The sequence below is a fragment of the Chrysochloris asiatica genome, unplaced genomic scaffold (genome assembly GCF_000296735.1).
Source record: "Chrysochloris asiatica unplaced genomic scaffold, ChrAsi1.0 scaffold00178, whole genome shotgun sequence".
Taxonomy (NCBI): Eukaryota; Metazoa; Chordata; class Mammalia; order Afrosoricida; family Chrysochloridae; genus Chrysochloris; species Chrysochloris asiatica.
This window is the reverse complement of record NW_006408696.1, coordinates 553,153-573,829: the sequence shown is the minus strand read 5'-3', so window position 1 is coordinate 573,829 and position 20,677 is coordinate 553,153. Positions and strand designations below refer to the sequence as shown.

Genomic DNA, 20,677 nt, shown 5'->3' with positions numbered 1-20,677 from the left:
GGAAGATCATAAAAGAATTGATGCTTTTGAGTTGTAATGTTGGAGGAGAATATTGAAAGTGCCATAGGCTTCCAAAAGAACCAACCGATCTGTGTTGGAAGAAGTACAGCCAGAGTGCTCCTTGGAGGCCAAGATGGCCAAACTTCATCTCTCATACTTTGGACATATTGTCATGAGGGACCAGTCGCTGGAGAAGGATACCATTTTTTGGTTAGGTGGAGGGTCAGAGAAAAAGAGGATGACCCCCAACAAGATGGTTTGGCAAAGTGGCAGCATCAATGGGCTCAAGCGTGGCAACAATTGTGAGGTTGCCCCAGGACTGGGCAGTGTTTCGTTCTGTTGTGCATAGGGTCAGTGTGAGTCGGTATTGACTCGATAGCACCTAACAACAACAAACAGTCTTCTGAGACCCTGGGGAGCAAGCTACCCTTTTTTCCCCCCATTGTTGTAAAAATGTACATAACACAACATTTGCCAATTCATAGAGCAAGCTATATTTATGTGAATAAAGATTCAGAATGACTTGGGAACCTAAGGCTGTTAATTTCATCTAGGTCTAATCAGATGTATCATTCCAAAGTTCTGGATCCCATTCTTCCTAATCATGCCCTTGTTTTCACATGGTGAATTTGATGAGACTGTGAATTCACTGTTATTTTAATTCATCAATCCACATAATTAAATCTTGTGTTTTATTTTTAGCATTATCAGCCCTGAATTAGAGAGAAATAAGATTATTTTGAAACTCTCTTGGAAGCTCTTTGGTTCTCAAACTGAGACCTGAACTCAGAGTTAATAGATGTAATCTTGTCATTTTCTCAACTGCTATATCACTCAGCAAGAGCTCTGGTAGCGTAGTGGTTACGAATTGGGCTGTTAACCTCAGGGTCAGTAGTTCGAAAGTACCAGCTATTCCGTGGGAGAAAGAGGAGGCTTTCTTTTCCCGTAAAGATTCACAGCCTTGGAAACCCTGTACAGGGTCGCTATGAGTCGGAACCGACTCCCGGCACATACCAACAACAACATACCACTCAGCAGCAGCCACTTGGACTCCCAAGTCATGTGCAGCATTTGGTACTTGATCACAATCAGTCACAGGTGATGGCTTGATTAATGATTGTCATTGGAGCCCATGGATTACTAGCAATCCATTTTCCATTGGCAAAGAGCTCAACAATGTTCTTAAGCACAAAAATGTGACCAGATTAATCCTAAAATCTCAACTTTAGGGTCTTTCTCTTGAGACCACTCCAAGTAACTGTAAGACAAGGTCCATTTAGAAGACAGAAACCACACAATGGGAAAGTTTAGTATAAAAAATGCTTAAGGGAGTGGAATAATGGTATTAGCTAATGAATGCAGGGGTAGCCAAATCCCTGGGGCAGAAATAAGAGTTCCCAATAAAGCATAGCATAGTGGTTACGAATCGGGCTGCTAGTCTGAAGGTCAGCAGTTCGAAACTACCAGCGGTCCCGCAGGAAAAAGATGAGATTTACAGCCTCGGAAACCCTTTGCAGGGTTGCTATGAATCGGAACCGACTTCACAGCACATAACCACCACCAATAAAGTGTCCTCTGGGCCAAGATCCAGACCTCCTGGAAAGGGCATGGACATACATACTCGATGGCTGAGAAGTCAGAGGTGGCTCACCAATTGACCTGCTGAAAAACTGATTTAGGGGATACATTATTTGTTCTTTTGTATGACTTATTTCACTTTGCATAATATTATTGGGCACTTCTGGGACCAGAAACTAAGAATTGCACTTGGCTGGAACCCTAGCGTGGGACTGTAGGATAAGCACTGGAACTGCTAACCATGAGGTCAGCAGTTCAAACCCACCAGCTGCTCCACAGGAAAAAGATGAGGCTTTCTGCTCCTGTAAAGATTTACAGCTTTGGTAACCCTATACAGGGTTGCTGTGAGTCAAAACTGACTTGATGGCAGTGGGTGCTTTGGTTTGGACCCTGTGCTGGAGAAAGCATTGTCAGTAGTACAAGGATAGAGCATTGTAGAAAGCCAAGGCAGGGTAGGAGTTAGCCCCTGAGAAAAGTGCAGAGAGCACAGTAATGAAGGAAATTGGGCTGCTGGAGAGGCCTTGCTCTGCACGAGTCCACTCACTAGAAAGGCGAGTCCACTCACCGGGAAGGCGAGTCCACTCACTGGGAAGGCTGTCTGTGCTGTGTGTTTTCCAGGCTGCTTCTTGCTGTTAGGTACCATCAAGTCCGTTCCCACTCATGGTGACCCTATGCACAACTGCCCGGTCTTGTGCTATCCTCACAATTGTTGTCAAGCTTGAGCCCATTGCTGCTGCCACTGTGAACTTATCAAGGGTCCTTCTGCTCTGGACATACATCTGGGACAGAACATCAATGATGTCCTCATGTTCTATGCAGCAAGAGTAAGAGAAGTGAGACTGCAGCAGAAACTACAAAGCCCCAGGAAGAGCAGCTCCTTTCCTCTAGCATTGGCCCTCTAGTGCCCTCTTCTGGCAAACCTTACCATCATTCAAGGAGACAGACTTGTGTTCAGCTCAGTATCTCTGGATCTACGGGCAGGTACTAAAGGGTGAATTTGGAGCCCAGAGGCAGTAACTTGATAACAAGCTCGTTAGCAGAATCCCCACACATCAAACAACAGCCCTTGGTAGTTAGTAGTAGCTATTAAACTGGCTTTTCCACATCAATATGCATGGTCCACCTGAAGCAATTTGCTTTTTTGCTGGTAAGGTCTGTGTATTAGTTATTTAGAGTTGTTCTAACAAATGACCACAAGCTGGCTACCACAAATTGCCACAAAATTTTGACATAAAGCAATTTTTCAAATGTTTATTAGGATCTTAAACATAGAGAAAATTATAAACAAGATTTCTCTATAACCTTGTTGCCCAGGTAACATATAGGAGAGAATCCTTCCTTGCCTCTTTCTGGTCTCTGGTAGCTCCCGACAATCCTTGGTGTGCCTTGGCTTGTAGCTGTGTGACTTCGCTCATTGTCACGTGGTCGTCTTCCCTGTGTGGACACTAGTCATTGGACTTGGGTCTATCACAATCCATTATGATCTCATTTGACTAATTACATCTGTAAAGACCTCATTTCCATTTAACGTCACATTCTGAGACGCTGGGTAGCAATGAACTTTTGGGGGGGCGGATGCTGTTCTCGCCGCTGTAGACCCTATATATCTTCAGGTTGCTGCAGCGCTATGTGAGTTCTGCTCTCTGCCATAATTTATTTAGTTCATAGATACCCTATTCATCTTGACATTCCCCAGAGTATCACACTGGTAACTATATTGAGACATTATTGGATCTGATGAGCAAGATGTAATAAGCACAGAGATAAAACCTACCAAAGATCCAGGTTCTGACAAGCTTAGTGACATTTTTAGGAGTTCAGTGATCTGGAGTATGTTGACGTATCCCCTTCCATGCTGCACCTCACATTACCTACCGATCCCCCATAAAAGTGGCATAACACTTGGTAGGCCTATTTGAATTTTGGAGGCAGTATAGCCCATCCATTGAGCCATTTGTAAAGCTACCAGTTTTGAGTGAGGACTAGCGTGAGAGAAGGCTCTGCAGCAAGTTTAGAGGGCAGTTCATGCCCCTCTACTACAACTCCGCTGACACTTATATACTCATGGCTAATAGAGCTGCTACATGACGCCTCTAGCAAGTGCCAGTAGGAGAATCAAAGTGCAGACCTCCAGTATTCCTGAGAAAATCTAAGCTCTCTGCAGCATTCTCTTTTTGAGAAACAGCTTCTGGTTTGCTGCTGGGTCTTGGTAGAGACTGAACACTTAACCAAGGGACATCAGGTGACCTGAGCTTTGTAACATGAATGAAGTGTTAAAAATGGTGTGGAACTTCACCAGGGCAGGAGAGAATCAAAATCGACCTCAGCCCAAGGCTGATTCTTATTAATATGGAGGTCAGACATGCCTCCACTCTTCAACCTTCTTTACCAATTCTGACACCACCCGTTCCTCCCACTGCATTGTCTACACTCTGCTTCACTGCTGGCTTTGATAATCAGTTGCAATGGCCACAGAGAACTCACAGAAAGCATTCACAGTTAGAGGCTGATTCAGGAAGTTAACGGATTACAGTTCAGGGTTAGAAATGTTCATGTTATAGCTGTTCAGTCAGAACATGCCATGACAGCAGGCATGTCTCTCTGGTCCTCAGCCTCTCAGCCACATGGCTCCTGGGCCTTTGCTCGGCTTGGGCAAGCCTTACAAAGCTTTTTTTAACTCTTGGAGGCCTTTTGGCCTCTGCACTACTTGGGCAATATTACAAAACTCTTTTTTAGCACTGTCGATAAATGCCCCACAAGGCACTCTGTGTCACCTTAAGAAAGCCTTATCTCTAAGGTGCACAGCTTAGCTCCGTGGGTCAGCAAACCTAAGTCCTCTATGAGTGAACCTCCTGCCTGAAGGCACTCGGCTTCCTCGCCCACCCTTCTGCCTTGTGCCCTTGGGTCTGCTATCTCTGCTGCCACCACTTCTCTGCCATCTTTTACCATCTCTGGTGTCACAGCTCTCTCCCTCTCGGCTTAAGGACATTTGGCACAGGGTACAAAGACATGCTCCACTCCAAGCTCTTTTTACTTGATAGTCATGAGGTCCCCCTGCCCGCTTCTGAAATGGCTCATTTAAAACCCAGCAGAGTGATAAAACTGACCAGTCACCTCATTAGGGTTCCATACACTTGATTTGCCTGGTCCCACCCAACAAGGGTGCCAGGTACCTTACTTACATTATTAGCAAGCTATCCAATCCCCTTGCTTGGCCTGTGGTGCTTTAGGATAAGCACTGGATTGCTAACTGCAGGGTCAGTGGTTGAAACCCATCGGCTGCGCCTCAGAAACAGTGTGACTATGATTCGGAACTGACTTGATGGCTCTTCCCAACAAAACAGCAGTCAGTCATTTGATGGGAGTCTCAAAGACTGGCTAGAAGATCAGGTTCAAGTAAGTCACTGCACTGCAGATGGTGTCTTACCTCTCCAACCTAAGGTACGTGTGCGCAGAAGCAGTGTATCATCAGATGGAAATGGTATTAACAGACCAGATTTCACATGGTCCAGAAAGGACAGGCCATTTACACGAGCAAGTGACTCAGACTCCTTTGACACCAACCAAGTCATGTTGCATTGTCGTCTCTCCTTCAGTCCCTGCCTGTAATTTTCCAAGGGATTCCTTATGATCAGTTGACAAAGGAAGAGAAAGAACCAATCCTGGCTTACAGATGAGTTCTGCATAATGTGTTGGCAATTGTCAACAGAGGACAGCTGCAGCACCCCATCCCACTCTGTAAACCTGAAGTAGAGTGGTGAAGACAAATCCTTGAAGGGGGCAAAACTTTGTGCAGTAAACATTTGGTTATCACTATGCCTGGGAATGTGAAATGGTCAGAAATGTTAACTGTTACGTTAACTGTACGCAGTTGGCTAGATGGTTAGGGACTTGAAAAGAACAGGACTGGAAGTCTGGTTGAGAAGGAAGTCGGGGGGAGAAATATGTGGATAGATACCATTTTCTGGCTGCCATGGACTAAAGATAGTTGTGTCCTATGTAAATTATCAGAGACCCACTGTAGAGGAGTCTCTTAATAATCAGGCAAACAGAACAATGCCCTCTCTGGATGTCAGCCCGATTCTTCCTCAGCCAACTCCAAACTTGATCATGGAGCCCATGAACAAAGTGGCCATGGTAGCAGGATGAGGGTTTTGTGTGGACTCAACAACGTGGACTTCCTCTTATCAATGCTGACCTGGCTAGTACTGCTGAGTGTCTTAATGTGCTAACAGCAAGATAAGCACTGAACTCTCATACGGCACCATTGTCCAGGGAGATCAAGCAATTACTTGAGGTAGGTTGTTAACATTGGACAGTCTCCATCAGGGGCAGAGATTCATCTTCAGTGGAATAGTCTGTTCTGCCTGTGGATTTGCCTTCTGTACCTTGTCCACCATTATGACAATCTGCACAGCATTACATCTGATCGAGAAACTAATTTCACAGCAAGGGAAGTAAAGCATTGGATCCTTGTTTTACCACATTCCCCATCATCTGGGAGCAGGTGGACGAACTGAAAGATTTGATGACTTCCTAAAGACAATTACAATGCCAGTTGGGAGACAATATCTTGAAAGGATGGGGTTCTGTATCAGTGAATATAATACTTGCTTTGAATCAAAGTTTTGCTGTTTTCCTGAAGTCTGTAGCACTGTAGGATAAGCACTCGACCTCAAGGTCGGTTTGAACTGAAAAACCGGCGGTTCAAACCCACCAGCCACTCCTGGAAACCCTATACGGGGTCGCTATGAGTTGGAATTGACTTGACTGCACTTAAGAACAACAACAAATGTGTATTGTTGTTAGGTGCTGTCGAGTCGGTTCTGACTCATAGCGACCCTGTGCACAGCAAAGCAACAGACTGCCTGGTCATCGGCCATCTTCACATTTGTGATGATTGAGGTTGTTGCAGCCACTGTATCAATCCATTTCATTCAGGGCCTTCCTCTTTTTTGCTGGAATCCTGGTGTAATGCTGTAGGATAAGCACTGGACTGCTAACTGCAAGGTCACCGATTTAACAACAGTGACAACTGCTTTACCAGCTATGATGTCTTTGAGGGACTGGTTCCTCCTGATAACATGTCCAAAGTATACATGAGACAAATTTTGCTATCCTGGCTTTTAAGGAGCATTCCAGCTGTACTTCTTCCAAGATAGATTTGGTTGTTCTTCTGTCATGGTATATTCACTATTCTTCAGTAACACCATAATTCAGATGCCTTCTTCTCCCGTCTGCCTTTTCATTGTCCAGCTCTTGCATGCACTTAACAATGTAGCAAACTACCGTAAATAACAGTTGAAAACAACACCCATCTAGTATCTTACACTTCTGTTGGTCAGATCAGATGAACTTGGTTGAGTTTTCTGCTTAAAGTCTCTTAAGGCCAAAGTCAAGGTGTTGACCAGGCTGGGCTCTTTTCTAGGGAACTTGGGGAAGAGTCCATTTTCTCAGTTTACAGGTTGTTGACCAAGTTCTGTTCCTTGTGGTTGTCCGACTATGTTGGCTGTTTCCTTGTGGCTGCCAGCCAGGACTACTCCCCACTTCTAGAAACCACCCTCATTCCTTGTCTTGTGGCTCATTCCATTTTCTGCACAGCAGTGGAATGTCAAATCACCTTCTTGCTTTGAATCACTTTTTCTTTGCTACTAACTGGAAAACTTTATTTAAAAGGCTCTCCTGATTGTGTTTTAACATTGGCTATCTTGGGTCTTTTTACATCTGTAAAATCCCTTCACAACAGTACTTAGATTAGTGTTTGATTGAATAATCCCTGGGGAAGGAGCATTATTAGAATTCTGGCGAACACACCAAGTAATCCCTGTCTTTACCCCAGACCTTGAAAGAAGGTAGGTCCTCTCAGCCACAGTTCTTTTAGATCCTAGCCTGTAACAAAAGACAAGCAAGTTGGGCACATGCCATCTCCTCTGGAGACCATAGTCAGCTGATTCATAAATTCCTACCAACTTGGTTTGATTAGAAAACGATGTTCCTCCTCTAAGACAATTTATTGCCATCTGCTGGAAATGTGTTATATGTAACAGCTACAGATCCATGTTGTGTGCTGTCAACTCAGTCCTGACGCCTAGCAACCCTGTGTAGGGTTTCCAAGAACTGCCGGTGAACTACCCACCTTGCGGTTACCAAGTCCAGTGCTTATCCTACAGCGCCACACTTGTTGTTAAGTGCCGTCAAGTCAGTTCTGACTCATAGTAACCCTGTATAGGGTTTCTAGGAGTTACTAGTGAGCTGGAACTGCCGACCTTGTGGTTCATACCAACCTTGCAGTCCAGCCACGTTAACCTGCAGCGGCACGCCAGGCTTCCACAAGTCTGTGATGTTTGGGAAATGATGCCACCACTGGTGGGCCTGATCCCGGAAGACCTGACATCTGTGTGTGTGCCAACCATTTGCCCATCCTGGCTCTTGTCCATGTAAACACTTTCCCTCCAGAATCCTATCTGACATTTTTCATTGGTATATTTTTATCTACTGATGATTTGGGGGGAAACGTGAAATAAAATGACTGTTGTTTGACTTGGAAAGTTTATGAATATTCAGGAGTGAAAAATTTGCTACCGGTCTGGTTTTATGTTTTGGTTACATCCATAAGCAAACATCCAAGATCCCCCGGGAACAAATTCTGAAGGAACAGCAGTAAGCTATGTAGTTCAGACCCACCAGCTGAGACCGTTTCTTGTAAAGATTTACAATCTGGGAACTGACAACAATAGATGGAAGAAAACTGCAGCCCAGAGAATGTATGTTATTTGCTTAAGGTAAGAAGCACTGTCAGGATTCAAGCCTGTTTGAAATGATCTAAATCCTTTGCTTGTAACCACTGTACTGCGGAGGCTAGTTGAGCAACTACACTCTGAATTGAGATCTTTGTCCTTTGCTTCTTGAATGGGAGCCAGAACTTCACTCTGGGGAGGCCCTGCAACAGGGAAGAAGCCAGGCCTAGAACGTCCTACTTCTGTTCCTGGGGAGGCTGAGAATGACCTGAAGAGAGTTGTTTGTGATGAAAAGAGAAGGATGGCATGTGGGAAGAGGAAGAATGATAGCGCCCTCTTGTGCTCACCATTGATTCTCGGATGCCTAGCACGGTGTTGGTGTTCAGTTTGCCTTTGCAGAATGACTGAATAAATCTCAGTGGGATAGCCGGCATGCCTTGGGGTACTGCCTCCCTGTGCTCTCTGATGTCTCCTCCTGTAACCAGCCCCTTCTTTTTCTTATGCATTAGCTCATTTGACCCAGATGTGCCAGGCCCCGTGTCTAGGCAAGGACAGTAACCTTCAACTATAGAGGCCAAAAGACAGAAGAATAAGGCTGGCAGCTCCCGAAGGGTAATATAGGAGTTTTTATGAAGAGCTTGCTTTCTCAGGTGATCCTGGGTGGTCTCAGGGTAGACTTAAGTCTCCGTGTACCTGGGTGGAGGCTAGGGACTTGGTTCCAGGCTCTGGACTGCCAAGGCCACTGAACAGGTAGGTGTTACTTCAAAAGAGTGACTTAGCAAGTGGAAGAAGCAAGGTACCAGGAAGCAAGAGTGTCGCCATATTTGGCCTCACAAAAGTGTGTTTCACTACAGACCACCCTTCAAGGCCAGCTCTTACAATCTGGCACAATCCCTTCTTCTGCAAGATCCCTAAGGGCCCTAAGGAGAGGCCTTATGATGTAGGTAGGGACAGCAGCCTTACTATAGCTGGGGGCACAATGTGGTATGGCTGCATCAGCAATAGAGGTAAACCCAGCCAAACCTCCCTATGGCCAGGAAAAGACCAAGACCCAGCAAAAACCCTCACCAGCTAGCGGGAAAGCAAAAAAACCAGGCAGCCAAAGCTGACCAGCCACCAGGTCCAGGGCCTCTGTCTGCTTCTTCATTTGGCAAACCAGTGACATTCTGGTGGTGGTGGTGGCGGTAGTGTGCCATGGACTCGGTTCTGACACATTGCAACCGGTATACAGTTTCCGATGCTGCGGAAGTTCTCATCTTTCTCTTGTAGAACCGCTGGTAGTGTCGAACTGTTGACTGGGAGGTTAGCAGCCTGACTCGTAACCAATATGCTATCAGAGCTCCTTAAACATTCTGGTCATCGTCCGGAATATAGGCACAGCATTCGGTTTTCACCTTGAGCGGCTCTCACAATGTCCAGTCTTATCAGGGAGCCTTCAGCAGTGAAAAGCCACAGCTTTCTCTGCTGTCATTCAGGGCCTGTTTAGTAAAATGGCTCAGAGCTTCAGTTTGTCCCATGATTTCCACAGAGCCGACAGAGGGAACAAGAAGAATTAGAGGTGGAAAACACTGCGCTTGGTCTACCTGGCTTCTGTTGTTGTTAAGTTCTGTCGAGTCGGTTCTGACTCATAGCGGCCCTATATAGGGTTTCCAAGAAGTAGCTTGTGGGTTTGAACTACCGACCTTGTGGTTTGCAGTCCAGTGCTTATCCTACAGCACCACACTAGGACTCTTTTACCATGGGGTTACTAAGAGGTTTTGGCATAGGTTCCCTAACAGTTCCTGCAGCTTAGGGTGACCCTAAGGTGCAGACCCATCCAATCACAGAGCAGCCAGGGCCACAGGTAGCAGCCACACACCCATCAGATGCCGTTAGGAGCAAGGTACACTCCTACTGTCCTGTAGGGGTGAATGTCCTGTAACCAATCAGTGGCATTCAGTACTGTCATCTCTTGGCAATGGGACACAGAAGTCCAGCTTACCTTTCGCAGGAAGGACTTGGAGGGAGACAGGGGAACATGGCGCTTTACTCAGAACAGACGAGCTGTTTCCTCCACCACACCCTGTTCAGGACAGGCATTAGCCGTCTCAAACCATCCCTCTTGTGGCCGCAACTGGAAGGCATTGCGATCCCATACACGGAATGTCTGGGACAGTCTGGGTCCCCGTAAAGATGCTGTTGTGGTACCCCTGTCCTGTTACCCTCCACTTAGTCACAGTGTTAGGAATACGCCCCCATGTGTCCCATGCTCCCCTCCCACTCAATTCTGGCCAAAGGCTGTCCGATCCAAGGCACATCTTCAGTGGTAGGCAAGGGGAACCTTCCCCAGACCCAGCAGCTGCTTTTATGGTGGACTGCAGGGAACCTGTGGAATCCTAGTGTGGCACTGTAGGGTAAGCACCTGGCTGCTAACCGAAAGGTCAGCCGTTCAAACCCACCAGTTGTTCCTTGGAGACCCTGTACCAAGTCGCTATGAGTCAAAACTGACTCAAAGGCACTTAACAAATGGTGAATCCTCCCTAGGAAGACATTCACAACCCCAAAAGAAAGAAAGCAGAGTGGGCTATCCCTACAGTTGGGAAGACAGGTGTTTAGTAGGTATCAAGAGGGGTAAGCCTTCGTCTTCTGTTAGGATCACACTCCTGGCTCCCCCTAGGGTGGTGAGAAGAGCAGCTGCCTTAGGCATCACACACACACACACACACACACACACACACAGTGCCCTGGGCGGTCACCTGAGAGGTTGTGAGGAAGGTCGCCTGTTTTCTGTCTGCCAGAAAAGGACATCTCCTTTTGTCTCTTATGCTGTAAGTGTTGTCCAGCCTAGGGGAAGCGTGACTGCAGGTTTTCTGTGTCAGTCAGCCCCTCTGCCTTCAGGGGGGTGAAGTAACCAGTCCACCCCAGTGGAGTCACTTTCTGGCCCCAGGTCCTAAGACATTCGGAGGACTGTGCTGCTTTGTTCTGGAGACAACCTGGGCAGAGCTGCTTCTGAACCATGTGGTGTCACTTGTATCATGGGGGGTCACCTGGGGCTCCAAGTCTGGCATACTGGGCTAAAGGCCTTTGGAGGAGCCAAATTTATCGATCTTTTCAAAGCCTCAAGTGGCACTTTGGTCCACCCCTTCAGGGAACCTTTGCCTGATCATCCATCCATCAGTCCATCCCTGCCTGTTCCTGTCTATGTGTTCAGGATTATGGGCCAGATGCCTTGGATGTTGGCATGAGCACATGGGACGGTTTTGTACAAGGGGGCTTCAAAAAATTTGTGGAAAAACTCCATTTTCTTTTCTTTTCATTTCTCCATGAACTTTTTGATTGCCACCAAAACACAGTAATTGACTGCAGTGCTTGCTTTGACTCCAGTGGGCACCTTCCCTTTCTGGATGGACTATTTGAGCATGTGCTGTAGCATCTGTTTCCTGGTTCCCTGGTGGGGAAAACAGGTCAGCATCCCAAGTTTGGAAGCAATCCCAGATGTCCTGTTACAGAGCTCTCCCCCCAGGATCTTGCCCATTGTCTTCCTGCTCCTTTTGCCCTTCACATCAATGGCACCTAACAACTACAACAAAATCCACATTGTTAACCCAAAGGCTACTGCCCAGCTGTCTGTCCAGAGGGTTAAAGGCTGGAGCCTGTTTCGCATGGCGCACAGCCATCTGTGTACCAGGTGTCTGCTGGTGATGGGGAGCAGAGAGGGGATGTGACTCGGGCAGCATGTGCTGGGAGATCACCTTCCCATATTGCACCCAACACTTTCACATTCTTGGGAGTTTCGTCCCAGTCTTCAAGAACTGTGCCAAGTGGGGGTGGCGTAGTGAGTTATGCATTGGGCTGCTAACCACTAGGTCAGCAGTTCAAATCCACCAGCCACTCCACAGGAGAAAGATGAGGCTTTCTGCTCCTGTAAAGATTGATAGCCTCGAAAACACTACACAGGGTTATTATGAGTTGGAACCAACTTAATTCATTGTGACCTTGTATAGGGTTTCCAGGGAATGGCTGGTGGGTTTGAACTTGCCAACCTTGTGGTTAACAGTGCAGTGCAGCTTATCCTACAGCACCACACCTGGGATGTTAGAGGCCAGCTGAAACCCCCAGAGCAGTGGCCCCTAGTCTAGCTGTTCCCCCTAGTCCCTTCGCCACAACCATACTCTGCAGCCTGGAGCTTTGTGGGCATCCCCGAACTCATGCAGTGGTCCACGCACAGCCGGGATTTCCCCAATAGACAGATATGGGCCAGACCTCACACATGGAGGTTGTTAGCCCACTGGGATTTCTTTGGGCAGAAGGACCTAATTTCCCCACATGGTGGTTACCAGCTCCCAGGATTACCCCCAGCTCATCCCTCTCCCTTCTCCACTATGTCTTCAGTCTCCTGGCTGGCTCACTGATTGTCGGGGCATGGACCAGTTTTGGAGGGGGCCAAGAACCACTTTGTGGTTCGAACTGACCTTGTGGTCCAGTGCTTATCCTACAGTGCCACACCAGGATGGTGATATAGGCATTTTATTAAGGGCTTGTTGTTGTTGTTGCGAAGTGCCGTCGAGTCGATTCCGACCCATAGCAACCCTGTATAGGGTTTCCGAGGAGCAGCTGGTGATCTTGAACCGCCGACCTTGCAGTTTGCAGTCTGGCGCATTAACCCACAGCGCCACACCAGGAATCCATTAAGGGCTCAGAATCCTGGATTGCTCACCAGATCGTTGGTGGGTCAAACCCATCAGTCACTACTCAGAAACCCTATATAGGGTTGCTATGAGTTGGGACAGACTCAGCAGCACTTAATAACAATTAAGGGCTTACTTACTGAGCTGATGCCCTGAATGGTCTCAGGGCAGACCTGCATCTCTGTGCCCCCCAGAAGGAAGTGTAGGGGCTTTTATAAAAGTTCTAGTGAACAAAGGTCACTTGGCTCCAATCTCTGGACTTCCAAGGTCACCCCTGAAGGTGTTGCTTCATAAGAGTGACTTAGCAAGTGGAGGAAGTGAATTGGCAGCAAGCAAGAGTGTAGCTGTCTTCAGCCTCACAAAGGCCTGTTTCCCTATACCCTGTGCCAAGTACTTTACTTATATCTTCTCATCTAAAGCTCTCACAGTGACCCACTATAAATCATTGTGTATTTGAAAGGCTTCTGGGCTGAAGAGAAGTATTCACTGCTTTTTGTGCTCTGTTTAATTCTTAGCAACAAACCCTGAAAGTCGTTTTTTTGTTTTTTGGAAAACCTTTAACTACAAATTTGATCAATTAGATTATCTTAAATAATTTCAGTTGCAAGGACAAATTTAATAGGGCTGATTCTTGTGATTACTTCATGTGGTTTAAGCATATACAAACAGGATGAGTACAAAAGTTATTAAAACCTTGCCATCAAAACTAGTTACAAAGTGCTAATTCCATGAGTTTAACATTTTTCTTATCCTAATTCTTTCAGTTTCCAGAGGTTCCAGTTTTTTCATCTTTCTAGGGTTTCAGTCATTCTGCAAGTTCTTATTATTATACCTTCCTAGAGTTTTTATAATCTGACTAGACCCAAGAGAAAAAAGGAAACCTTCTTGGAATCAATCAGCTGAGGTTACAGCTTCTGGATTGTCATGTGGAGTCTGGTTGCAAAGTTCTAAGGCTTTGAACCAAAGCCACTGATCCAACTTTGTGTTTCTTTTTAATCGTGGTAAAGTATAAATGAACAAAAATTGGCCATTTTAACCATTCATAAATGTACAACTCAATGACATCAATTACATTTACCATATTATGCAACTATTAACCCGTTACCACTAGCTATTTCCAAAAGCTTTTCACCAACCCCAGACAGAAGCCCTTTAAGCCACGGGTGGGGAACCTTTTTTCTGCCAAAATGTGTAACATCATTTGCAGGCTATACAACATTATAAACTTAGTAATTAGTCTGCTATATTTTGCCAAACATTTAATTAACTCACCCTGATAAATAGCTAGAACTGTGGTTGCCTTGGCAGGGCCAGACCAAATGATTTCGCAGGCCTCATCCAGCCCACGGGCCAGACGTTCCCCAGCCCTGCGTAATCTACGCCAAACTGTTTTCTCTCCCTTAAGCCCTTGGTAACAACTGATTAATTTTTGTCTTTATAGGCCTAGCACCTTTTTATGGTAAAGGTTTTTCAATATATTGTGGGTCTTTTAAGTCTCTGTATTCCTTTCTTTGGAGTCATGGTGTGGTGCTGCGGGTTAATGCATTTCATTAAAAAATTTTTTTTTATTAGTGGATAATTAAAAATATATACAAAAGTGAAAAAAGTTTTGAAAAATTGTTAAAACAGTTTCCCATGGACACACTATCTACTGCCATCGTGACTCATAGTGACCCTGTTTCCAAGGTTGTATATCTTGCAGGACCAGAAAGTCTCATCTTTCTCCCATCGATTGGCTGGTGGGTTTGAACCGCCAGCCTTGAGGTTAGCGGACCAGTGATTATCCTACAGAGCTCCTTGCTACTCAGTTTTAATAATTGCCACTTTAGACAATTTTGTTTCTTCTTTGGTCTACCCGCTGACTTCCCTTCTTTATTATTTTGAAGCAAATCCCAGGCATCATATAATTGTATCTGCAAGTATTCCTGAAAGATACTCTAAAATATAAGGGTTTGTTACATGGAGGGGATTATAATCATTGTAATGAAACAAAGTATATGATTTGTTGAATGTAAAACTGATGATCTGCCCTGTAAACTTTCACTCAATTCACAATAAAAACTTAAAAAAAAAAGAAAATATAAACTATAAGGGCTTTAAACCATAGTACCATTATCACAGCTAAATTCTTTTATAATAAGTTTTTGATAATTTTTAAAATAACATGTTAAGTGTCATTATTGTCCCATTAATTTTTTTTTTTTTTTTTAGTTTATTTGAATCAGGATCCAAATAAGGTCCATGTGTGTCAGTTATTATGCAGATACTAATTTTTGAATGTTGGTACGGTTCTGAATGATGAAGTTTTGCATGATCGTTATTATGTATTGACTTGGTTTGTTGGCATTATTAAGACCTACATATTCCACTATTATAATTAGTAAGGTCACCAAGAGATTTCATATGTATCCTTCCCATCCCTTTTTCCTGACCACAACCCAATGCCTAGAGCCAATTTCAACTCAACACCATGTGTGTCAGAGTAGAACTGCCTCATGGGGTTTTCTTGGCTAGTCTTCACAGAAGCAGATCAGCAGATTGGTCTTTCACCGGGCTGCTGGATGGATTTGAACCACCAACCTGCACAGACCAAACTGTGCCACCCGGGAGCTTCTCTTTCTGATTTGAGGCTCTTTTATGATGGGGTCTGAGTATTAGTGCATTTCACTTAGGCATAATTGTCGTTAAGTGCCATCAAGTCAGTTCCAACTTAGAGCGACCCTGTGCAGGGTTTCTGAAGCTGTAAATCTGCAGGAGCAGAAAGCCTCATCTTTCTCCCATGGAGCGGAGCGGCTAATGGGCCAAACCACTGACCTTGGGGCTTGCAGTGCAGTGCTTATCCTGTAGAGCTACCAAGCTCCCTAAGCATAAAGGTGATTGTTATATATTTCATGGTGCTTAGATTGTTACTGTTTAGACAGTGGGAGTCTGTTAAATTAGGGTCTTTGCCTCTGCTTCATTATCCCTACCATCTTTGGAAACATCCTCACTTTCTAGAATCAACAGGATGCTATTGATTCTTCTTGCCCCAGAAAATGGAATCAGCTACCCTCCAAGAACTCTTGGTTATTTTTGTTGTTGTTTTTGTTAAATGCCTTCAAGTCGGTGTCAACTCCTAACAACCCTGTATAGGGCTTCCGAAGCCTTTAAATCTTTGTGGGAGCAGAAAGTCTCATCTTTCTCCTGCGGAGCGATTGATGGGTTCGAACCATGAACCTTGTGTTCACAGTCCAGTGCTTACTGGTAAATAATGTTGTTGTTAGGTGCCATTAAGTCAGCACCAACTCAGTGACCCTATGCACAACAGAAAGAAACACTGCCTTGTCCTGTGCCAACCCTATAATCGCTGCTATGCTTGAGCCCATATTGCTGCCCCTATGCCAATCCATCTCATTGGGGCACTTCCTCTTTTTCTTGGACCCTCCACTTAACCAAGCGTGATGTCCTTCTTCAAAGACTGGTCCCTCCTGATAATATGCCCAAAGTATGAAAGACAAAGTCTGGCCATCCAGGCTTTTTAAGAGCATTCTGGCTGTACTTCCATGGTATTAAAATTTTCTCCTCCAACACCATAACTCAAATGCATCAATTCCTCAACTTATTTATTTTCCAACTTTCACATGTATATGAGACTATTGAAAATACCGTGGCTTGGATCAGGCACACCTTGGTCCTCAAACTGACATCTTTGCTCTTGAACACTTTAAAGAAGTCTTGTGCAGCAGATTTGTCTAATCCAGTATATCATTTGATTTCTTAACTGCTGCTTCCATGAGTGTTGATGCTTTGTCCAAGAAAAATGAAGTCTTTGACAGCATCAATCTTTTTTCCATTTATCTTGATGTTATTTATTGATTCAGTGGTAAGGATTTTTTGTTTTCTGTACATTAAGGTGGAACCAATATTGAAGGCTGTGGTCTCTGATCTTCATCAGTAAGTTATTTTAAGTCCTTTGCTTTCAGCAAGCGAGGTTGTATCATCTTCATATCGCAGGTTGTTAATGAATCTTCCTCCAATCCTGATGCCACATTTTTCTTCATCCTCCAATCCTGATGCCAAGTCTAGCTTCTTGGATTATTAGTTTAGCATACAGATTGAATAAGTCTGATGAAAGAATGTAGCGCTGATACATACTTTTCCTAGTTTGAAACTATTTGGTGTTCCCTTGTTCTGTTTGAACAACTGCCCCTTAGTCTACGTATAGGTTCTTCAAGAGCACAATTAAGTGTTCTGGAATACTCATTTTTGGCAATGTTGTCCATTGGTTGTCATGACGCACATAATCAAAAGCGTTTGCATAGTTAATAAAGCTCAGGTAAACATTTATCTGTATTCTCAGCTTTCAGCCAAAATCCTTCTGACATCAGCAGTAATAGTCCTCATTTCATGTCCTTGCTGAATCCAGCTTTAACCTTTGGCAGTTCCCTATCAATGTACGGTTGCAGCCATTTTTGAATTGTCTTTAGCTAAATTTTACTTGTATGTAATATTAATGATATTGTCTGATGATTTCTGCATTCTGTTGGGTCACCTCTCTTTGGAATGAGCACAAATACGGATCTCTTCCAATCAGTTGGCCAGGTAGTTGTCTTCCAGATTTCCTGGCAGAGATGAGTGAGTGCCTCCTGTGCCGCCTCACTCACTCTGTTGAAAGATTTCAATTTGTATTCTGTCAATTCCCAGTGCCTTTTTCTTTGCCAATGCCACAGTGCACCGTGGCTTCAGTATCATTGGCTCTTGATCATATGCTACCTCTTGAAATGGTTGCACTTCGACCATCTCTTTTTGGTACAGCGACTCTGTGTTTTCCTTCCATCATCTTTTGATGCTTTCTGCATCATTTAATATTTTGGCCATAGAATCTTCAATGTTTCAAATTGAGCCTTGAATTTTCCCGTCATTTCTTTGGGCTTGAGAAACTCTAGGCATGGTCTTCCCTTTTGATTTTGTAACTCCAGGTCTTTGTACATTTCATTATAAACATTAAAATTGACTTTGTCTTCTCAAGCTGCCCTTTGAAATTTTCTATTCAGCTCTTGTACTTCCTTATTTCTTTCATTTGCTTTAGCATCTCTGCACTGGAGAACAAGTTGTCAGAGTCTCTTCTGACATCCATTTTGGTCTTTTTCTTCTTCCTTGTCTTTTTAATGACCTTTTGCTTTCTTCCTGTATGATGTTCTTGATGGCATCCCATAATTTTTCTGAGTTTAGGTCATTAGTGTCTAATGCATCAAATCTGTTATTGAGATGATCTCTAAATTCAGGTGGAGTATGTTCAAGGTCATATTTTGGCTCTTGTGGACTTGTTTTAATTTTCTTCAGCTTCAGCCTAAACTTGCATATGAGCAATTAATGGTCTGTTCCACAGTGTGCCCCAGCCTTGTTATGGCTGATGATAATGGAGCTTTTCCACTGTATCTTTCCACAGATGTAGTCAGTTTGATTTCTGTGTATTTCATCTGGGGAGATCCATGTGGATAGTTGTCTTTTATGTTGTTTAAAAAAGTGTTTGCAAAAGAAGTTACTGGTCTTGAAAAATTTTATCATGCAATCTCCAGCATCATTTCTGTTATCAAAGCCATATTTTCCAACTATTGATCCTTCCTCTTTATTTCTAACCTTTGCATTCCAATAGCCAGTAATTATCAATACATCTTGATTGCATGTTTAATCAAGACTGAAGAAGCTGGTAGAACTCTTCACTTTTGTCATCACTGTCTTAAGTGATTGGTATATAAATTTGAATAATAGTTGTATTAACTAGTCTTCCTTATAGGCATATGACTATTACTCTATCACAGAGAGCATTGTGCTTCAAGATAGATCTTGAAACGTTCTTTTTGATGATGAATGTGACACCATTCTTCTACAATTTGTCATTCTCTGCATAGTAAACCATACGATTGTCAGATTCGAAATGGCCAATCCCAGTTCATTTCAGCCCACGAATACCTAGGATTTTTATGTTTATGGGTTCCATGTCATTTTTGACAGCTTCCAGTTTTCCTAGATTCATAGTTCATACATTCCATGTTCCAGTTATTAATGGATGTTTACAGCTGTTTCTCTGCATCATCACAGTCCACTCTACTTTGAGGAGGCAGCTTTTCCCCAGTCGTATTTTGAGCACCTTCCAGAGGAGCTCATCTTCCGGCACTGTATCTGACAATATTCTGGAGCTCTTCACCGTGTTTCAACATTCAATACTGTGGTGCTGGCAGTGTTCCATTGTTATTCATAAGGTTTACAGTGACTAAATATTCAGAAATAATCCATCTCTTCTTCTTCTTAGTCTGTCTGATTCATCTGGAAACGCAGCTGAAACCTGTCCAGTGTGGGTGACCCTGCTGGTATTTAAAGTATCTGTAGCATAACTTCCAGAATCACGACATGCCAGCCACCACAGTAGGACAAGCTCATAGACAAGTCAGTATTAGAAATCAGCATGTGGGCATTAGTGATACATACATGAGGGCTGGTGCATGTTTGTGAAGTGCTGGATCTCATTTGGTAATGACAGAGCTGGAAAAAATGTGATTTAAGGTCAGGAGTTTATATTGATCTTAACAATTTATCATAGTATTGCTGTACCATGCCTTCCCAGTGGTCTTTGGGTCCATTGGTCAAAATGACATGTCCTTTCAGGCTGAAGTTGTTTGTTACCCTGGTTATGCAGTTTAGCAAACTGAGCCTTTAAGAAATTATGTAACTTGCCTAAAATCACACTGCAAGTAAGTGTTGGAGCTGAGATGCAAACCCAGCACTGTCCTATGTAAGAAACTGAGTTCCTGTATTCCTACAAAGCCCGGCTTCCACCTCTGCCTGCTGTCACAGCCAGTGGCCCCTCTCGGAGTCCCAAGTCAGAGCTACCATAGCCTTGAGCCTGTGACTAGAAGAGGAAGCACTACCCAGATTCTTTCTTCTCTCCCTGCAGGATCCGGGAATGAGAATAACCAGAAGAGCCCTCCACGAAAAAGGCCTGAAGACAGAGCCCATCAGGAGGCTCCTTCCCAGAAGAGGCCTCCGGACAAATGTCCGGCCTAGTCCCACAGTGCCAGTGCCTGATTCCAGAGCTTCCGGGGGAGGAAACAAGGCCCTGAGGGGACCCAGGACAAGCCCCCAGGGGAAGGGAAGGTGAGCTGGCTTCTTAATAAGGTTGAGGGCCTTAGGCCTCCCTTGGCCGCCTCTGGCCGCCCTTAAGTGCCAGCCACTTAACCTGTGCCCCCAGAACAGAAAGCGGGAACCAGGACCAGTGAACAGCCTTATGCCAGCCCCAACCTACAGCCTCAGCGCCCACCTTGCTCTCCACTGGCTCTCACACTGGTGCCCCAGCTGTGGGAGAGACTTGCAGCTGAACTCTGACCTCTCCCAGCACCTGAGGATGCTGCACCTTGTCCATGCCTCAAGTGCTGGGAGCAGTATGCCTCAGTCCCCACCTCCTCATGCACCAGCGGACCCAAGCATGTATACAGTTGGGTAGCGCCTTCTACCCTGGGAGGAGTGGACATCATGCAGCCGCAGCACCAGAGGACCACGCAGCTGAGACTCATTCTAGTGCACGGAGTGTAGGTAACGCCTCCGCAACACCAGCTGATGCCTGACAGCCGCTGCGTTCAAGGCCCTGGTGAGGCCCAGGCATGGGTAGACCAAGACCCCAGTGCCACACCTGTGTTATCACCACGGGAGGGTGCAGGC

At 44.9% G+C, this 20,677-nt stretch overlaps 1 protein-coding gene across 1 annotated transcript in view; it reads left to right on the top strand.

The window, feature by feature from the left end:
- Positions 1-20,120, top strand: part of BCL7C (B-cell CLL/lymphoma 7C) — a 42,541-nt gene extending 22,421 nt beyond the window's left edge. Inside the window, exon 6 of the mRNA XM_006871913.1 lies at positions 19,917-20,120. Within this exon, the coding sequence (XP_006871975.1) occupies positions 19,917-20,120 (204 nt within the window). The remainder of the gene's footprint in view (positions 1-19,916) is intronic.
- Positions 20,121-20,677: the final 557 nt, after the last annotated feature.